At 39.4% G+C, this 15,632-nt stretch overlaps 2 protein-coding genes across 6 annotated transcripts in view; one reads left to right on the top strand and one right to left on the bottom strand.

Annotated features, from left to right (window-relative positions):
• Positions 1–1,828: 1,828 nt before the first annotated feature.
• Positions 1,829–11,499, bottom strand: prmt1 (protein arginine methyltransferase 1). 2 transcript variants are annotated; one of them, XM_067616067.1, is made up of 10 exons: positions 11,331–11,499; positions 5,896–5,982; positions 5,601–5,756; positions 5,408–5,471; positions 4,798–4,940; positions 3,642–3,729; positions 3,356–3,471; positions 3,041–3,191; positions 2,232–2,353; positions 1,829–2,089 (listed from the first exon to the last, which is right to left on the bottom strand). In XM_067616067.1, the coding sequence occupies exons 1-10, from the start codon at positions 11,355–11,357 to the stop codon at positions 2,006–2,008; spliced, it is 1,038 nt and encodes a 345-aa protein (XP_067472168.1). In that variant the 5' UTR covers positions 11,358–11,499; the 3' UTR covers positions 1,829–2,005. The 2 variants fall into 2 exon arrangements, with proteins under 2 accessions (XP_067472168.1, XP_067472167.1); XM_067616066.1 differs by having other exon boundaries at positions 5,896–5,991; positions 11,331–11,498.
• A 1,681-nt stretch (positions 11,500–13,180) lies between these two features.
• The window catches only part of ap2a1 (adaptor related protein complex 2 subunit alpha 1), a 29,415-nt gene continuing 26,963 nt past the window's right edge, over positions 13,181–15,632 (top strand). For 2 of the 4 annotated variants that reach the window (XM_067616064.1, XM_067616063.1), the window contains exon 1: positions 13,182–14,063. In XM_067616064.1, the coding sequence (XP_067472165.1) occupies positions 13,997–14,063 (67 nt within the window). In that variant the 5' untranslated portion in view covers positions 13,182–13,996. Of the gene's footprint in view, positions 14,064–15,632 lie in introns of all 4 variants that reach the window. The other 2 variants (XM_067616062.1, XM_067616065.1) reach the window with 2 other exon arrangements.

Below are 15,632 nucleotides of genomic sequence, written 5' to 3'. Positions count from 1 at the left end.
GTACTTGTGCAGTCAATGATGTCACTGTGTTTTCATGATAAATTATTGTTTGCATACTAATCAGATTCAGTTTCAATGTGGAATTAAAGAACACTTAAAAGGACACTTTTCATAGGCGCTGTGGCTCACACAGTCAATGAAATGGGTTTTTTTGTTTTGATTGTATATGTATCAGAAAATGTATTCTTTGATATCACGGTGGTGTACAACTCAATGAGGCAATGAAAAGTTAAGAAACTGTATGGTGAGAATACTCACAGAAAGATGATGTTGGGAGAATAACACACAGCTCAAAAGACTTTGTAGCCAATGCAAAAGAAGTTTCATTTACAGTTTATTAGTTTTATTAAAAAAAAAAAAAAAAAAAAAAAAACAGCAGACAAAAACAAAATACAAAAGAGGAAAAACCAAAATGGTAAGTCAGAGCTGTCTGCAGTGTGACAACATGGTTACTACTGTTCAGATTGATCAAGCAGCGTCAGACACACACGTATCAAGACTTTGCTCAGACACACATGGGCTCCAGGACAGCAGACAGAGCCGTGGAGCCAGCTGGAACCTGGCCTCAGGATCTGGTCCTGTCAGGCCATCTTTTTCTTCAGGTCCAGCAGTAATTAACATGTACATTATGAAAACACTGAAGATACACTTAGGATGCTGAAGTATGATTTTCTCAAAACGGTGTGACCTGATGAAAATAAAAATAACAGACAGCTGGTGCACAATGACTACAGCCTGGCTATCACACACACACGACACGGGCCCAATAAACAGCAGCAGGATTGCAGCAGCCCACCTCTGGTTATGTTTGGAATCAACTGTAGAATGTGTGCTGTCTGCATGCATGCATGCAGCATCTCATGACCAGAGCTCCTGCAGCTTAAGTCCAATTTATTATTACCTACAGTCATCATGATGGGACCGTTGAACAACAAGCATTCTGTTGTCATGATGCTAATAGTGACTCTCAGGTTTGACAGCATAGAACTCCAATTCTGCAATATCCATCAATTTGGATCAATATTGAAGTTTCATGATATACTAGACGACCTTCCTATTTGTGGCCTTTTGTTTGGGCAGCGACTAAACTTTGAACACAGCTGATTAGTTTGGGTTTATTTTGTATTTAGTGCCATTTAAAAACAAGCTTAACTTTTGTTGCAGCACAGTCTGTTATTCAGCAGACACATTCCTGGCATAATACCTTGTAGTGTGTACTGTGCATTATTTTCCTAATTCTATGGTGCAAGTCGCAAGTATCTAGATGCTGCTTTGATACCTTTACAGAGTATGACCTGATGTACCTCGGAATCTTAATAAACCTCCAGCTATCTTCCTGGTTTTGTACTTGGTCTTCTCATGGGTACCTGGAACCCAGCATCCGCACCAACACATGGACCCCTTTTTCTTACTATTTTTATGAATAGATGACTATTTTAGTCTGAGCAGGTCCTAAGGTGGGTTTCAGAGAAGATGTCTGAAGGACAGCTTTCTTGTCAGTTACATATGGTTTCTATTTACTGGTACACAGGTGGAGGAGGCAGGGTTTCTAGAGTTTACAGAAAACTGAAAACCCACATGCCTACAGCTTCAATAGAATCAAAAAGAAAAAGACAGGGGAGACCAGTAGATGGGTCATGTCATGACCATACAGAGGGCCTAAGTGACTGAACAGTAATACTATGCAGAAATGTCAGCAGGGCTGTTGTGTTTGTGTCTATATGGATCTTGCACATGCAAAGGACAAGAACCCAACAGCAAAACCCAAGAGGACATTGTACACAAACATTTCGTTGAGTGACTACTGCACAATGAATCACCACGCCAATTCAAGGATGTGAAAATCTTTTAAATACTGTTAACATTTGAAGAATGACAAAAAAAAAAGAAGATGACTTTAAAATGTTGCTGCGGGGGAGTATTTAACTTTTGTACAGACTCCCAGGCAAACTGTATAATCTGTCCCCTACTAAAGACAAACTAACACAGGAAGGGAGAGAGGCCTCTAACGCATCCTGTACTCTGATGTCTTCGACATCTCACACAGCTGACCCTTGAAGTCAATGTCTACGGTGAAGTCCAGGTCTCTCTGCAAACCAACAAAGCAACAAGTCAGACTGGATGCACACAGCAACCAAATGGAGAGATGACAACACAAAAATACATCGTTTAAATCAAAGCACAGCGAGTATGAAGAACTGTTTTGAAAGGTGGAGCTCGGTTCTGCTTACATTGTTCTTCACGTTTGGCTTCATGCTGATGGTGCCGAAGATCTCCTCACCAGTCTTGACAGTCAGGTAATCATCCAAGTAGAAGACCGTCTGCTTCCAGTGGGTGTAGGGAGATTCTGGGCCTGAGGGGAGGAAAAGTGTTCATTCATGCAGTCTGCTGTTAGAATAAATGAAAGAATTAGATTTTAACTAAGTTAAAGTCCAAAACAAAACTCCACCACAGACACTAAATGTTTACAAAAGTGTTTTTATATGCAAGGATTTCTAAAAGAAATTAAGACTGTATCAATACTCATTTTTCAAAATGTTCAATTCTATCAGATGCTCATAATGTGGTGCTATGCAGTTTTAGGATGTAGGCAGTAAAGCTGAGAGAACTCACAACATGAAACTAAATAGCACGAGAGAGTGAACCAGGTCGACTTGATGACCACTAACTACACTCGTTGCGTTACTGTAAGTGCAATAAAATCTTTGTGAGTAAAAAAACCAATAAGAGTAATGTAATCCACACAAAAGATGGACAGACGTGGGGGGTTTATTGTGTCACCAAGTAGACAGGTTAAGGTCTAATGTAGACAGGTTGAGGTCTAATGTGGACAGGTTGAGGTCTAATGTGGACAGGTTGAGGTCTAATGTGGACAGGTTGAGGTCTAATGTGGACAGGTTGAGGTCTAATGTAGACAGGTTAAGGTCTAATGTGGACAGGTTAAGAAATCAATCCTGATAAGTGGTCAATAAAAGTGTGGACTGTCAGTCCACACAGACTGTAAAGACGACAGGTGTATTTTGAGTTATAGCAGACTGACTGGTGGAGAAGCCGGTCCTCTTGTGACAGCGGGTGAACTCGATGTTGAAGTAGGTGACCAGAGCATGGATGTAGTCATTCCTCTTCACCTGCAGGCAGAACGGTGAAGTGAAGGTCAGGTCCTCTGCCTTCACTGTGTAGATGTCCACCTCCTAGACAAATACAAAAACATTCATGATGTCAGACCAAAGATGATCAATTTCAAACTTTTACAGAACACACAACCAGAGTCAGCACCTCTTAACGAAGAACAGATACAATTGTGGTCATTTGAAAACTTCTCAGGAATTTAAACAGAATATAAAACTTCATCCACCTTGATGAGACAGGCACTGCTGACCAGCTGCTTAGGGTCCACCACGTCCACCAGGGGTTCCTTAATTGCAACCTCCTTTATGCATGACATATCAAAGCCATACACGTTCTCCCACCCTGACAGATGCACAAACAAGAGTCAGTTCAGTGGATAACATGCACTCTTTCAGAGCATAGAGCTCGACGCTACTTAGTACTGTAGGTTTCTTCAAACCCCAGCATCACAGACAACCTCCTACCTGTGCCATTCACAGGCTGAGGTTGGGTCAGGTGACAAAAGTACTTACAGTGGATTTTGTAGTCCTTGTACTGCCTGTCTTCGATGGCAGTGACGTAAAGGGTTGCCCTGTCTGGGAAAATGAGTCCATCTGGCTTCTGTTAGAGTGCGAGAGGCAGGGAAAAAGATTCAGAACTTTTACCAGCTATCAGCAGTCATGGCATTTCTGAGCAGTTGTGCGACAGCCATGGATGTATAAAGAGAACTGTGTTGGAGAACACTGTATCCAGTTAGCCCTCCGGCTAACTTTAATGGAGATCAAACGATTCAATCGTGCAGCTCTTCTAGACTTTCAAAATGTGATCGGACCGAATGGATCAAATTCTGATAGTGAAACAAGTCTTTCACAGGTGTGATGCTCAAAAAAAAAAAAAAAAAAAAAAAAAAAATGTATCAGCTGATTTACAGACATCTCTTTCACAATGTAAGTCTATGGGGAAAAAGTCTTTTTGGGCCAGTGTACATCATGTGATGTTGTAATAACACAGTTTGGCCACTATGTCAAACTTGCTTCAAAGCTAAGATAAGAGATTTTAAGATTTAAGATAAAAATCCTAACATATCCGTCCCTACATCTGGCTACACCCTGGACTATGGGAAGATGAACAAATCACTGTTCAAATCCCTTCACTATAGGCCTGTTTTACCAATGTTATTTTGTGATTATTATTTTCTTATGGCGCACACTGCAATCACTCACAAAAATGTGAAGGATAACTTCAGGACATCGTGCTTACTTCATCAGTTAGCATGTTTGTTTCACTTTTCTTGCTAATGTCTGAGTAATGTGAAAAATATATAACCTGTGTGTTTTTTTTAATTAACACTGTAATAATAGTCTAAAATTATGTGAAAATGCATAGTTTTTAGTCCAAAAACATCAAGTTCTCTTGGGGCGAGGACCCCCAAATCCAACAACCCTCCCACCACAACCAGAATACATAAACCGTCCAGAAACCTAAGGAAAGCCCTGGTATAGAGCAGCAAAGTGGGAAGGGGAGTGGAGCACTTCAAAGCTTGGATAGACATGAAACTCTCCAGGTTGAATCATCAGTACGAAAGATGAACTGTTAGAAAACATCTGGTTCTTTGATGAAAGTACTTTTGGAACCAGCAGTTTGTCCCACTTCACATCCCTACTGGCAGAGACACATGCACATACGTACCAGCCATTTGTCCCTGGCATAAATGACCGTATTGAGCATGGACTCATAGAAGAGGCAGTAACCCATCCACTCTGATATGATGATGTCTACTCCCTCCACTGGCAGGTCCACCTCCTCCACCTTCCCCTTGATGATGGTCACAACTGGAGACACAAGAAGAGGTCATTTTATTTTCTCACTAACCGATCTCTGTGTGACCCAAACATTTTAAAATTGTAAATATGCCACCACACCAGTGTCCAATGGAACGTGTGAGTTTTACTGGCCCCTTGTATATTGTCACTGGCCTGGCAGTCAAAAAAACTTTTTTCCATAATTTTGGTGATTTATTCATTGTATACACAATATGTACAACAGTGAAGTTCCCTTTGCATTTAGTTGTTTTCCTTTTATTATTGATATGTAATGTTAATATGTTACACAAATATGCTAAATATAAAATTAGCATTTCTCTGAGTCACTGCTTTGTTCTTTCTTTCTTTTACTTTTAGCATTATCAAACAAAGAAATGTCCTCCCCTTGTCTTAAATTGTATACCCATGACTGATTGACTGGCCAATCAACTTGCCCTGCATTTATTTTTCCTTGCACACAATTTGATTTTACTCACCATCATCCAGCTTGTTGGCCTTGACAATTTTGACAGCATAGTCCGAGATGCTGCTGCACTCAATCTATTAAGACAAAACCAGAATGACATTTTCATTCACACTTTTCAAGGAACTAGTATTGCAAGAAATAACTAAGTCCAGCCAACCTAGAAAAACACAACTGGATTGGTTCTCAGACTACCCAACACTTACCCCTATAACCTTCTTGGCTCCAGCTTTGGCAGCAAACATGCAAAGGATTCCTGTCCCACTGCCCACATCCAGTACCACCTTATCCTTAAACAGATGCTTGTTGTGGAACATGGAATTGCGGTAGGTCAGGGTGCGAACCTCATCTTTCAACATCTCCTACAGTGGTAGTAAAAAAAAAGGCCCAAGAATACCAGAATGGTTCAGATCTTGTGACAAACTTTTATAGGTTTTTATGATTCAAATATGAAAGAAGAGAAGAAAGAACTGCAGTTTGTTGAATTTAAAAAGAAATTACCTCATGAATGCCAAAGTGGGCGTATGAGTCAAAGTAGTAGTCCTTTGACGTCATATCTTCAGCTGCAGGCTTGGCTGAGCTCTCCCCCTGAGAAACCTCAACAAAAGAAACACACAATTACATAATGAAATAGCTTTGCTCCCGCGTAACATACGTTTTAGCTTTGGAAGTCTCAATGCTGAACAAACCATCAATAACCTGAACTAGGTAACCATATCAGATATGATGCAAAGAATTGTTTTCTCAATTCAGAGATGTGACTGACAAACATACTTTTACACACTAGATATGCAACAATTATAGGTTTTGATGGTACGATTATAGTCTGAGAAAATAAATAAATAAATCAGTTTCACGATTATTATGCATTAATTTATTCCACAATACTACAGATGGATAAAAATCACATGATAATGTTTTGTTTTTTTGAAGAGGGAGCATAAGACATAGTCTTACACTGTGTCTAGACAGGAATTTTAGCGTGAGCAGCACGTCAGCAGACCAGCAGCAGCGAGTGCTCCATCTGTGTGTCTACACCGGAGGCGTTCAGGTACAGTGTTGAGCGTAGGTCATCCGCATGTTTGAGGCGCTCAGCCCAATACACACGACTGTAGTGACGCGTATAAAACGGAGGACGATAGACTTTAAAATGAATAATGAATGCTCCAGGATGCTTTTACGCCTGCGAGATGCAGCTGAGACGTGAGCCTGCACAGGGCCGGTGCAGACAGCTGCAGAGATTACTATGAGAGCCTATCTGTTGCGTGTGAAATATGAATAAAGAATAATGAACAAGAAAAATGAAAATAATCCATGCCAAGATGAACTTCAATTTGACATTGCAGTAATGACTTTAGTTGAATTCTAATATACAGTATGTAATTATTACTATTTAATATAAGATAAAGATGAACTTTATTGATCCCCTAGGAGAAAATATTACTAATGCAGGTAATAAACTGAAGTGTTTTTATCATCAACTGTCATCCATGCCCATTTCTTAAATTCATTTTTAATAATCTACTTTAATAATTTAATCTGATTTTACATGTGGCCTGAGAAAATCCTGTCTGTTAATTTTTTTGTTGCAGTTTTTACAAAAATGAAAGAAAGAAATTGAGAACATCTATTATGCAGGTGTAATTAATCACTGAAATGCAATTAATTAGATCACATATAGTGCTGGAAGTCTATAAGATCCTAATGTTAAGTTAGTCTTTTGACCCTGGCATATTTACCTACCATACCTAATGTTTACTCAACACAGATTAGAGGAAGCAACAGGATGTAAATGGTTGCACTGAAGCTCTTGAGGGGGGATTACAAGGCGTTTTGGTGAGCATTCATTTATAAATGGTGCAATGATCCTTTTCCTGCTTTGTCATTGGTTTACATTACACTGAAAGCCCAATTCTCAACTCACCGCTACCTCATTGATTGTAAGTGACACTTTTATGTATTTAATGCCCTTTGTTTGTTTTTTTAAAAACTTAATGTAGTGTACAACTTAGTGTATTACTTAACTTAGTGTATTACCGTCACTTGAGCATGTATAGCTGGATGTGATCTCGCAGACGTGGCATTAAGTTCGAGGTGTTGGATCCTTTAGCAGTGACTAGGAATACCAGTTTGCTTTCTATAGACCAACATCCATTAACTGGTAACTAACTGGTTAATTTTTAAGAAAAGTTGTGATGTAGCTTTCATTTGTGAGAGCTGTCCAGCAGTAAGTGGTTAAAGCTAGCTTGACTTTTAGCTCATCCTTCTTCACGGCAAAGTATTTTTCAATACATTTAATCACAGTAGCTCTCGATGGCATAACGTGCTCGAGGTACAGAGCAGCATGTCAGTCTCAATCATTCAGCCCACCAACTGGGTGATGGCCTCGGACTGGTGCGAATCACACTTTCTCCCCCTGGCTGGCAACAACGTGTGACTGCGAGCCATCCTTGGACATGGCAGCCAGAAAAACAAAAAGCCCCACAAAACCGTGATGTTGTAAAGCACAGTTAACAACAATGAAATCAGTTGAATCACTGCATCCCTATTACACACATCACAAAAGCAGACAACTCCGGCTTACATAAGAGGCACAGGCAGAACACTAGATCCAGCAAATAGCAGCCTTAAAGAAAAGGTCAAGCTAAAACTAACCCTATGAAATGAGCCATTCTAATTTACCACAGAGCGACCATCTTCATATTCTGGGGACCATCTGACCTATTGACAAAAAGTCCAGCACTGGAGAACATCCTCTCCACAGGATAAACCAAAAAGATTGACAACTACAAGCAGCAACTGGAAAAAAACTAAAAGTCACATTTCAAAAAATCAACAGCACCTCGTCTGCACCTACACAATCTACTGACAGCTGGTGCTAATCCACCTATTTTCCCTCCTCTACTGCTGACATTTTTTAATTTCAAATTTGCTTGCCACACAATCCATCACTACCACTGATCATGATTATATCAAAGTGTGGTCAGTGATTATCTGTAGTTAGGTTGTCCATCACATCGCTGCTTTTCGAGCATCTTTGAATAAATACTCCCTCCCAGCAACCGCATCACCATGAGACAAAAAACAACTTTGATCAAATCTAAAAGGGACAAGTAGCAGTGTCAATAAAGCAATTGATGCACCCAAAGTCTTTATTACTGACTGAAAAAGACAAAGTTTCAACCTCACTGGGTCTTCAGGAGTTTGGGAGCTACAATCCAGTGTGTCGACACTTCATTTGTTGTCCTGCACCTGACCTAAAAATATGGTAAGGGGATGTGCGCACACACATAATCTCTTAAGTGTGATAGTTTAACCATACCAAACAAGTTGGTGCCATGAACTGAAACCAACAGCTGTTTGGTGAGTAAGAAATCTATTAAATTTAGAATGGAGTTCTAAAATTGTCAGCAACTAACGTTAAACACTAAACAAAAACTAGGGATGCACTAATCCAACTTTTTTGGTCCTGATACCGATACCTGGGCTTTGGGTATTGTCTGATACTGAGTACTAATCCGATACCAGTGTTTAATAAGCTGTATGCCTCACTGTGTGGAAGAGACTGGGATCTTTAATGTGTTAGGCAAAAATCAGGCTTGAGTTAAACATTGCTTTGCTAACTTTGTAAAACAAAACCTAACAAATACATACATAGATATCAGCGTTTCCCCTAGGTTGACTGTTTTGGGGCGGAGGCTGATCAAAAACTCGGAAGACACTCAGCAGCCAAAAATGTCTCTGTTCTGTTTAAGAGCAGCTGAGATTGACACTAAAATGAGAATTGCTGGTCCACCTTAATGGTCAGTCCACCTTAAGTGGGCCTGGTCAAGTTAGGCTAACGCATTGTTGCGAACTTCGGGGCTAACCCCCTTCAAAAGACGAGTCTTTTCTTGGTCTTGAGAAACTGCGGCCACTTGCGCTCTGCACTCGCTCAACTAAACACTTGTTACGCACACACATTATGCACTGTCCTATTCCTTAATAGAGCTAGGCTACTCTTCTAACTGTACCCTTCACATAGATGTCCTTTGAAGAATGAGGAGAGGTAGGATGACTCAAAACAATTCCACAGTAACGTAGGGTGTTATTGTGCTCGCACAGTGTGTGAGTGAAAATCATTAGTGGCCCAATGATCATGTGAAATTTTAGCAGTGGTGCACATAATTTTGCAGAACAAATATAGGGGAAACACTGGATATGAATTTACTGAAATGTTATTAAAATAATGGTATCTGATACCAGATCAGCCCATTGTCACCGATACACAATCCAGCTATGTGGTAGCATATCAGTATCGGTGCATCTCTAACAAAAACCACTAAAATTCATCAACCTCTCTTGCACACAAGTAGGTACAAGTCTTATTATTCATTACATCTTCTTTAGGCAAATGCACACTATTCAACAAGAATGATTTTTAATTTTGCTCTTGCGCAAATACCTGCCTTAAACAAATAGTTTTAATGTGCTAGAAATGTGAAAAATGTTTTTCCTTCTTGTTCTTACAGTTGGATGTTTGCGCTTCGCTGTGCAGACTGATTCATGTGAAGAGTTTGAGACTGGAGGGCTGTTTCCACATTTATCTGCTGAAAATGGAAAGTTTCTCTGTGCTCATTGAAGATCAAACTTATAGGGGTGGGCCTAGGAGCATGTTGTGACATCACAACTAGTTTGGAAGCTACTTCTGTTCTAATATTCATTTGAAACAAGTGTGACGTGAAAACTTGAAACCTCCACTGCGAAGAATAAGAAGAAATACTACCTGAGGGAAATTCCAGCACACATCACTCACACACACTAGAGTTTTAGAGTTGAGAATAATAAAATACAGAGAATGGACTTTACAGTGAAGTAACTTAGACACATCTTTTGTCCAACGGTGAAACTTTTGAATGAAATATATTTGCATATTCATGGTCTTACTTTTAAATGGAGGGAGAACGAGAAAATATTTCAAGTTATTTTAAAGTGGTAATTATACGTTTTTGTGGAAAACCCATATTAGACATACATTATTGTTCCAACCAGAGTATTTTTTTATGTCTTTAAACATGTCTGGAGGAGATCTTTAAGTTAGCAGTATACAGGGCCAGCTTTTCCTCAGCACAAAGGATGGATGCACATGGTTAATGGTACTCTGATGTGATCTTGGCCTTCTTCAGAGATTGCCTCTGACCATTTCCAAACTTGCACCGTTTCAATTTCAGACTCCTCAAACGTCTCAAAATTAAAGTTCGCCAAACATACTTGCCGGGCCTCAGCAAAGCCAACTAACAGGTAAGTTAGCGTTAACTGTAAGCTGTACGTGCTATGCTATTGATTAGCCCGCCAACAACGAATGACAACGTAACAAAGTCGGAAAATGTAACGTTAATGCCGTTAATAACTCAAAACACCCAACAAAGGGATATTCCACCAAGCTTGGCGGTGTGCAAGCAAACTAACGTTTTGACAGAGTAAACCCAGTGGGTGAATGAGGCAGCATCCATGCCTGGAACAGCTAACTACGCTAGCTCGGAAGCTAACACGTTAGTTCCCATGCGGTCTGAAAGGCTCCTCAGACACCGCCGGCCGGCTGTCGCACCAACTAAACTGCGTTTCTGCTGCCAATAACGTCATTCACTTTAAGCCCGTAGCGATAGCCATCAATTTATATTGCCAATTCATAACGGGTTACGTGTTTAAAGTTTAATTTGACTTCTGTCTGATTTGTGACGTTAAATGAAAGAACGGCAAAGGCTCATACGCCAACTAAGTGAGCTTAGCTAGCTCAAGTTAAAATGGATGCATCACTATCTGATGCGTATGTTATGAAAAAAATAAGACTGTAGCGATGAACACTATCTTTCCTGGAAAACTGAACATATGTGTATGTTATTTAAAAAGTGGATACATAAGAAAAGTTCATTGTATTGCCTATTGTAAGACCTTACCTCCATCCTCTCTGCTGGCGCCGCCATTTCGATCTTGTGTCCGGCTGCGTGAGCTTCCACTAAGAAGTCTTCCTCTACTCCGCCCACAGCCAGCTTTAAATCGGCTGCTGCTTCTGCTTTTTCTTGCCTCTTAACGGCGGCGGGCAATCAGTGTTTTAAGAGCATTATCGCCACCTTCTGCTTCGGAGTGTGGATAGAGATTAAATCTCCTAATCCTGTTTGTCCAATAAAATTGTTAAAGATTCTCTCCAGACATGTTTTAACATGTATATAAAATACTTTACTTTAATTAATAATTAGTGTCTGAAATGTTTTTTCCACAAAAAAAAGTTAAATTATCTTATTAAAATTGTTAAAATTACATCTTCTCCTTCTCCCTCATTAAAAATTCCAGAATCTATAAATATGCAAATATATTTCATTTCAGAGGTTTAACTACTTTACAGTGAAGTAGGAAACATCTTCTGTCATGTCCATTCTCAGTGTTTGTGAGTTTCCAAATCACACTGGTATAAATTGAATATTGGACCAAGACTAGCTTCCAAACTAGTTGTGATGTCATAAAGCATGCTTGTAGGGTACACCCCTTAAAATTGGGTTTCCATAAGCACAGAGAAACTTATCACTTTCAGCAGATGAATATGAAAACAGCCTTCCAGTATCAAACTCTGCACATACGTCATTCTGCAGAGTGAAGCTCAAACATCCAACTGTAGGAACAAGAAGAAAAACATATTTTTGAGTGGAGGGGGACTTTAAGGAGTGGAAACAGTCACATTTTTAATAACAATTTTTTTTCTTTCTCAGTCTTGGGAATGAACAGAAAAGATGAGATGTTGGAGATATTCTCTGGCATTGGATGTGAATGTCCCCCTTGATCTTTCTCTGGCTGCCCTCTTTTTTATTTCTTACTACATTTTTCTCAACTTTTCTAAAATTATTCACAGATATTACATTATTAATATATATATATATATATATATATATATATATATATATATATATATATATATGTAGTAAGCCTTATTTGCATAGGACACATACAAAAACGTGGGAAGTGGTCATTAGTACCTGGAATTGAGCAAATTAAGAAGAGTGTCTCTGTTTACTATACATGTCTTCGATCTTTCCTCTCAAAAACACATTTTAAATAGCGTTTTTAAAAATGAACTATTTCAAAGTTTAGAATTCATGAACATATTATAAAACAGTTTGTATGTGCCACAACTACAAAATGGTATTTGTTATACCTACTACATCCATTTGACTTGAGTTTCATGATTTGAGTTTCATGCGCATGTTGCTGTTTTTGGAGTCCGACCGGGAACCATTTTTGGCCGGGGACACGACGTCACCGTCCGAGCAATGTTTGCTGGGATAGAACAAGAAAGAGAAATTATGGAACAGGATAACAAAATTATAATGGATTTATAATATATATATGTCTGCCATGCATATATGTATGTAACCGTATGTCATGCAGACATGCACAGAAAAATCCGTCGTCAGTTCTTATGCAAACACGCCGACTGACCCAAACAAGGACGCATGTTCTCCTCCTTGGAAAGCATATGTGTTTAAGGACAAACAGACACGCAGAGATTTCCGCAACAGCTAATCACTGGTAGTGACGATGTATGTCAACAGGAAATGACCATCCACTGAGTCCAAAGCCAAAAGGTGGTGGAATTTGTGGCTTCTCCCGCCCCGTTGTCTTTAACAAGTGGTGCCCCTCACTTGTAGGCCAATATCTCTGTCTGTACTCAGACGTCGGGCGTTCACAGTAGATCACTACACAGCTGAACAGGCGGTTTTGGCCGCAGTGAGTTTGCGCTGATATCGTGGCAGCCCCACTGTAAGCTGGACACTGAACCAATCAGCACCAATCACCACCGGGCTGCACTCGACCGGAGGACAGGAGCGTACGCGTGCATGAGTGCGTCGCGCGATCACGCTGCTGGTGCTGCTGTCACGAGCCTGGAGAATTACAACGGACATACATTACACAGGACATCTTATTTACCAAATTTAGTGCGCGATAAAGAGAGCAGGATTACAATTCCATATCGCTGGTTGGCAATTAAGACTCTTTACTGAGTTATTTCGGTAAACCGGTGATGTATTGCAGTATTTGAATGATATTGCTAGCCAGCTAGCTAGCTAGCTGTTAAGCTAGCTTTACGCTGCGTGACTCGAAGTAACTTAACGTTGTATTCTCGGACGCTATCCTCATTAACACATCTGGTTACTTTCATCTTAGAGACATCCGAATAGTGGGTGGTTTTAACTTTGGTGAATTTTACTGTATATGTTGTGCGCGCCGCTTTTAATCCTAGCTAGATAAGGATTGAATGAAATAGCTTGCCATAGCCAGCGGAAACGAGCCAGTTAACAGGGATAACGTGAATTTACCGTGCTTCTCGTTGATCCACCGCCATCCAGCTAATCTAGCAAAAGCTATTTGACTTAGCCATCCACAAGCATACAGTGAGCTTAGTAACTAACGGTCAATCATAAAGTTTTAGCAAACGACAGGAACTGCTAAGTGGCTAAGCTACTACTACACGTCAAGTTGGCCATCTTCCACTCCAGTTCAGTGTGAGAAGCTGACCAACGTCAGTTCGTTTTTGCGGATAAGGCCGGAGTGAGGACAGAAACCTGCAAAAATGCCGGCTGTGTCGAAAGGAGATGGAATGCGCGGATTAGCCGTTTTCATTTCGGACATTAGAAATTGTAAGTGACATTTTTTTCATTCTGCTTACTAATTGGCGTCATTTAACCCTAATAACATCTTTTGACGTTACTCTTGCTGGTTGTACCATTTTACATGCTAATTAATGAAATTATGTGTGCTCCAAGGCAAATAGAGGTAATCGCCTGCAAGTGTTTTATTTTTTTACTAGCCGCAAACTATTCAATAATGTTACAATTAATAGGTTACTACTTAGATGTTGCAACTGATATTAGCGTTTTACCATTACTTGCTGCAACAGGACCTTGGGTCTGATGCTTGGATGCAGAAAACGAGGCCTTTTGCTTTTGAATGTTGGCTGTCGCTTCGGTCAAACTAAAAAAAATACACAATTAGATCTACAGATGTATAATTTGGCAAACGGGGGTTTATTTCACATTTCAGAGACGGTGTTTGTGTCACCCGGCCCGCACACACCACTGTCCGCTTGACAGGAGAATAAAGGCAGAAAAGCTTAAATCTGACCCCTCTTCAGACTGGACCCCCTACCATAATCTACTAACAAGCAAAAATCAGTTGCATGCATATGAAATAAATAAGACCACAAAATGTATAGGTGAACTAATAAATTGTAAAATAATTCAGTAATTTATTAAAACGCATTATTAAGAAATATGTATTGGAATTTCTGTTCTTATTGGCCTGTTTTTTTTTTTTTATATCCTTAAGGCATTTTTTTTTTCCAGGGACAATTTTTTTCATGTCAGTGTTCCAGTTTACCCATGTTACTGTCACAGGTTAATGAAAATGACTTAACAAGATGGTGCCATCTAGTTTTCACTGTCAGAAGGATTAGTTATTGAAATGTATGTATACTAGGTCAACAGTTAATGTTAGGTTTGCACTGGGAAATAGTTGACAGGCAATAATTATTTGATATATATGTGTTAGTATTAAAAAGCCAGGATATGAAAATGTTAAGAGTAACTAGTGCTATGGGAATGTTCAAGTTGATTGTTTTTTGTTTTAGCATACACTTGCAATATTGTAACATACATTGACATTAAAAAAAATTCTTAATCTCTAATATTGTAAAATTAATTTCAACCGCATTGGCCAGCCCTAGTTGCTGTAGATGGAGGTGTCGGTTTAGAACTATTAAGATAATGAATTCAATTAAATCGATAGGATATGCAAAACACTTAGCTGAGAGATTCCAACCACTGAAATTGGGATGTGACCAGCTGATTTACATGAGAAGACTCTCCACTCTGTTTGATGTACATGAAATACTTGATATATGAAATTTTATATTGCAATACCATGCCTTAAAGCAATCCTGCTTATTTGCATCACTGTCCTCAATGACATAATACACCTTGAGAAAGGGTTTTGTTAAATGATACGGCAAAATCTGATGGTTTTATATGTATAAATTTATATAGTCTCATGGTGTATATTGCTATATTACCCAACCCTAAACAAAACAGCAAGGAGAAATCAATCTTTTTAGATTAGAGATTATTGGTCTTGGATCTTAGAGAATCCAGGTTTTTTGCCAACCTGGAATCAGAACCAAAATGGAACTGGCTATTGGAACCCATCCCTAC

Source organism: Thunnus thynnus, chromosome 17 (assembly GCF_963924715.1).
Source record: "Thunnus thynnus chromosome 17, fThuThy2.1, whole genome shotgun sequence".
In the NCBI taxonomy this organism is placed as follows: Eukaryota; Metazoa; Chordata; class Actinopteri; order Scombriformes; family Scombridae; genus Thunnus; species Thunnus thynnus.
This window is presented reverse-complemented; position numbering and strand designations above follow the sequence as displayed.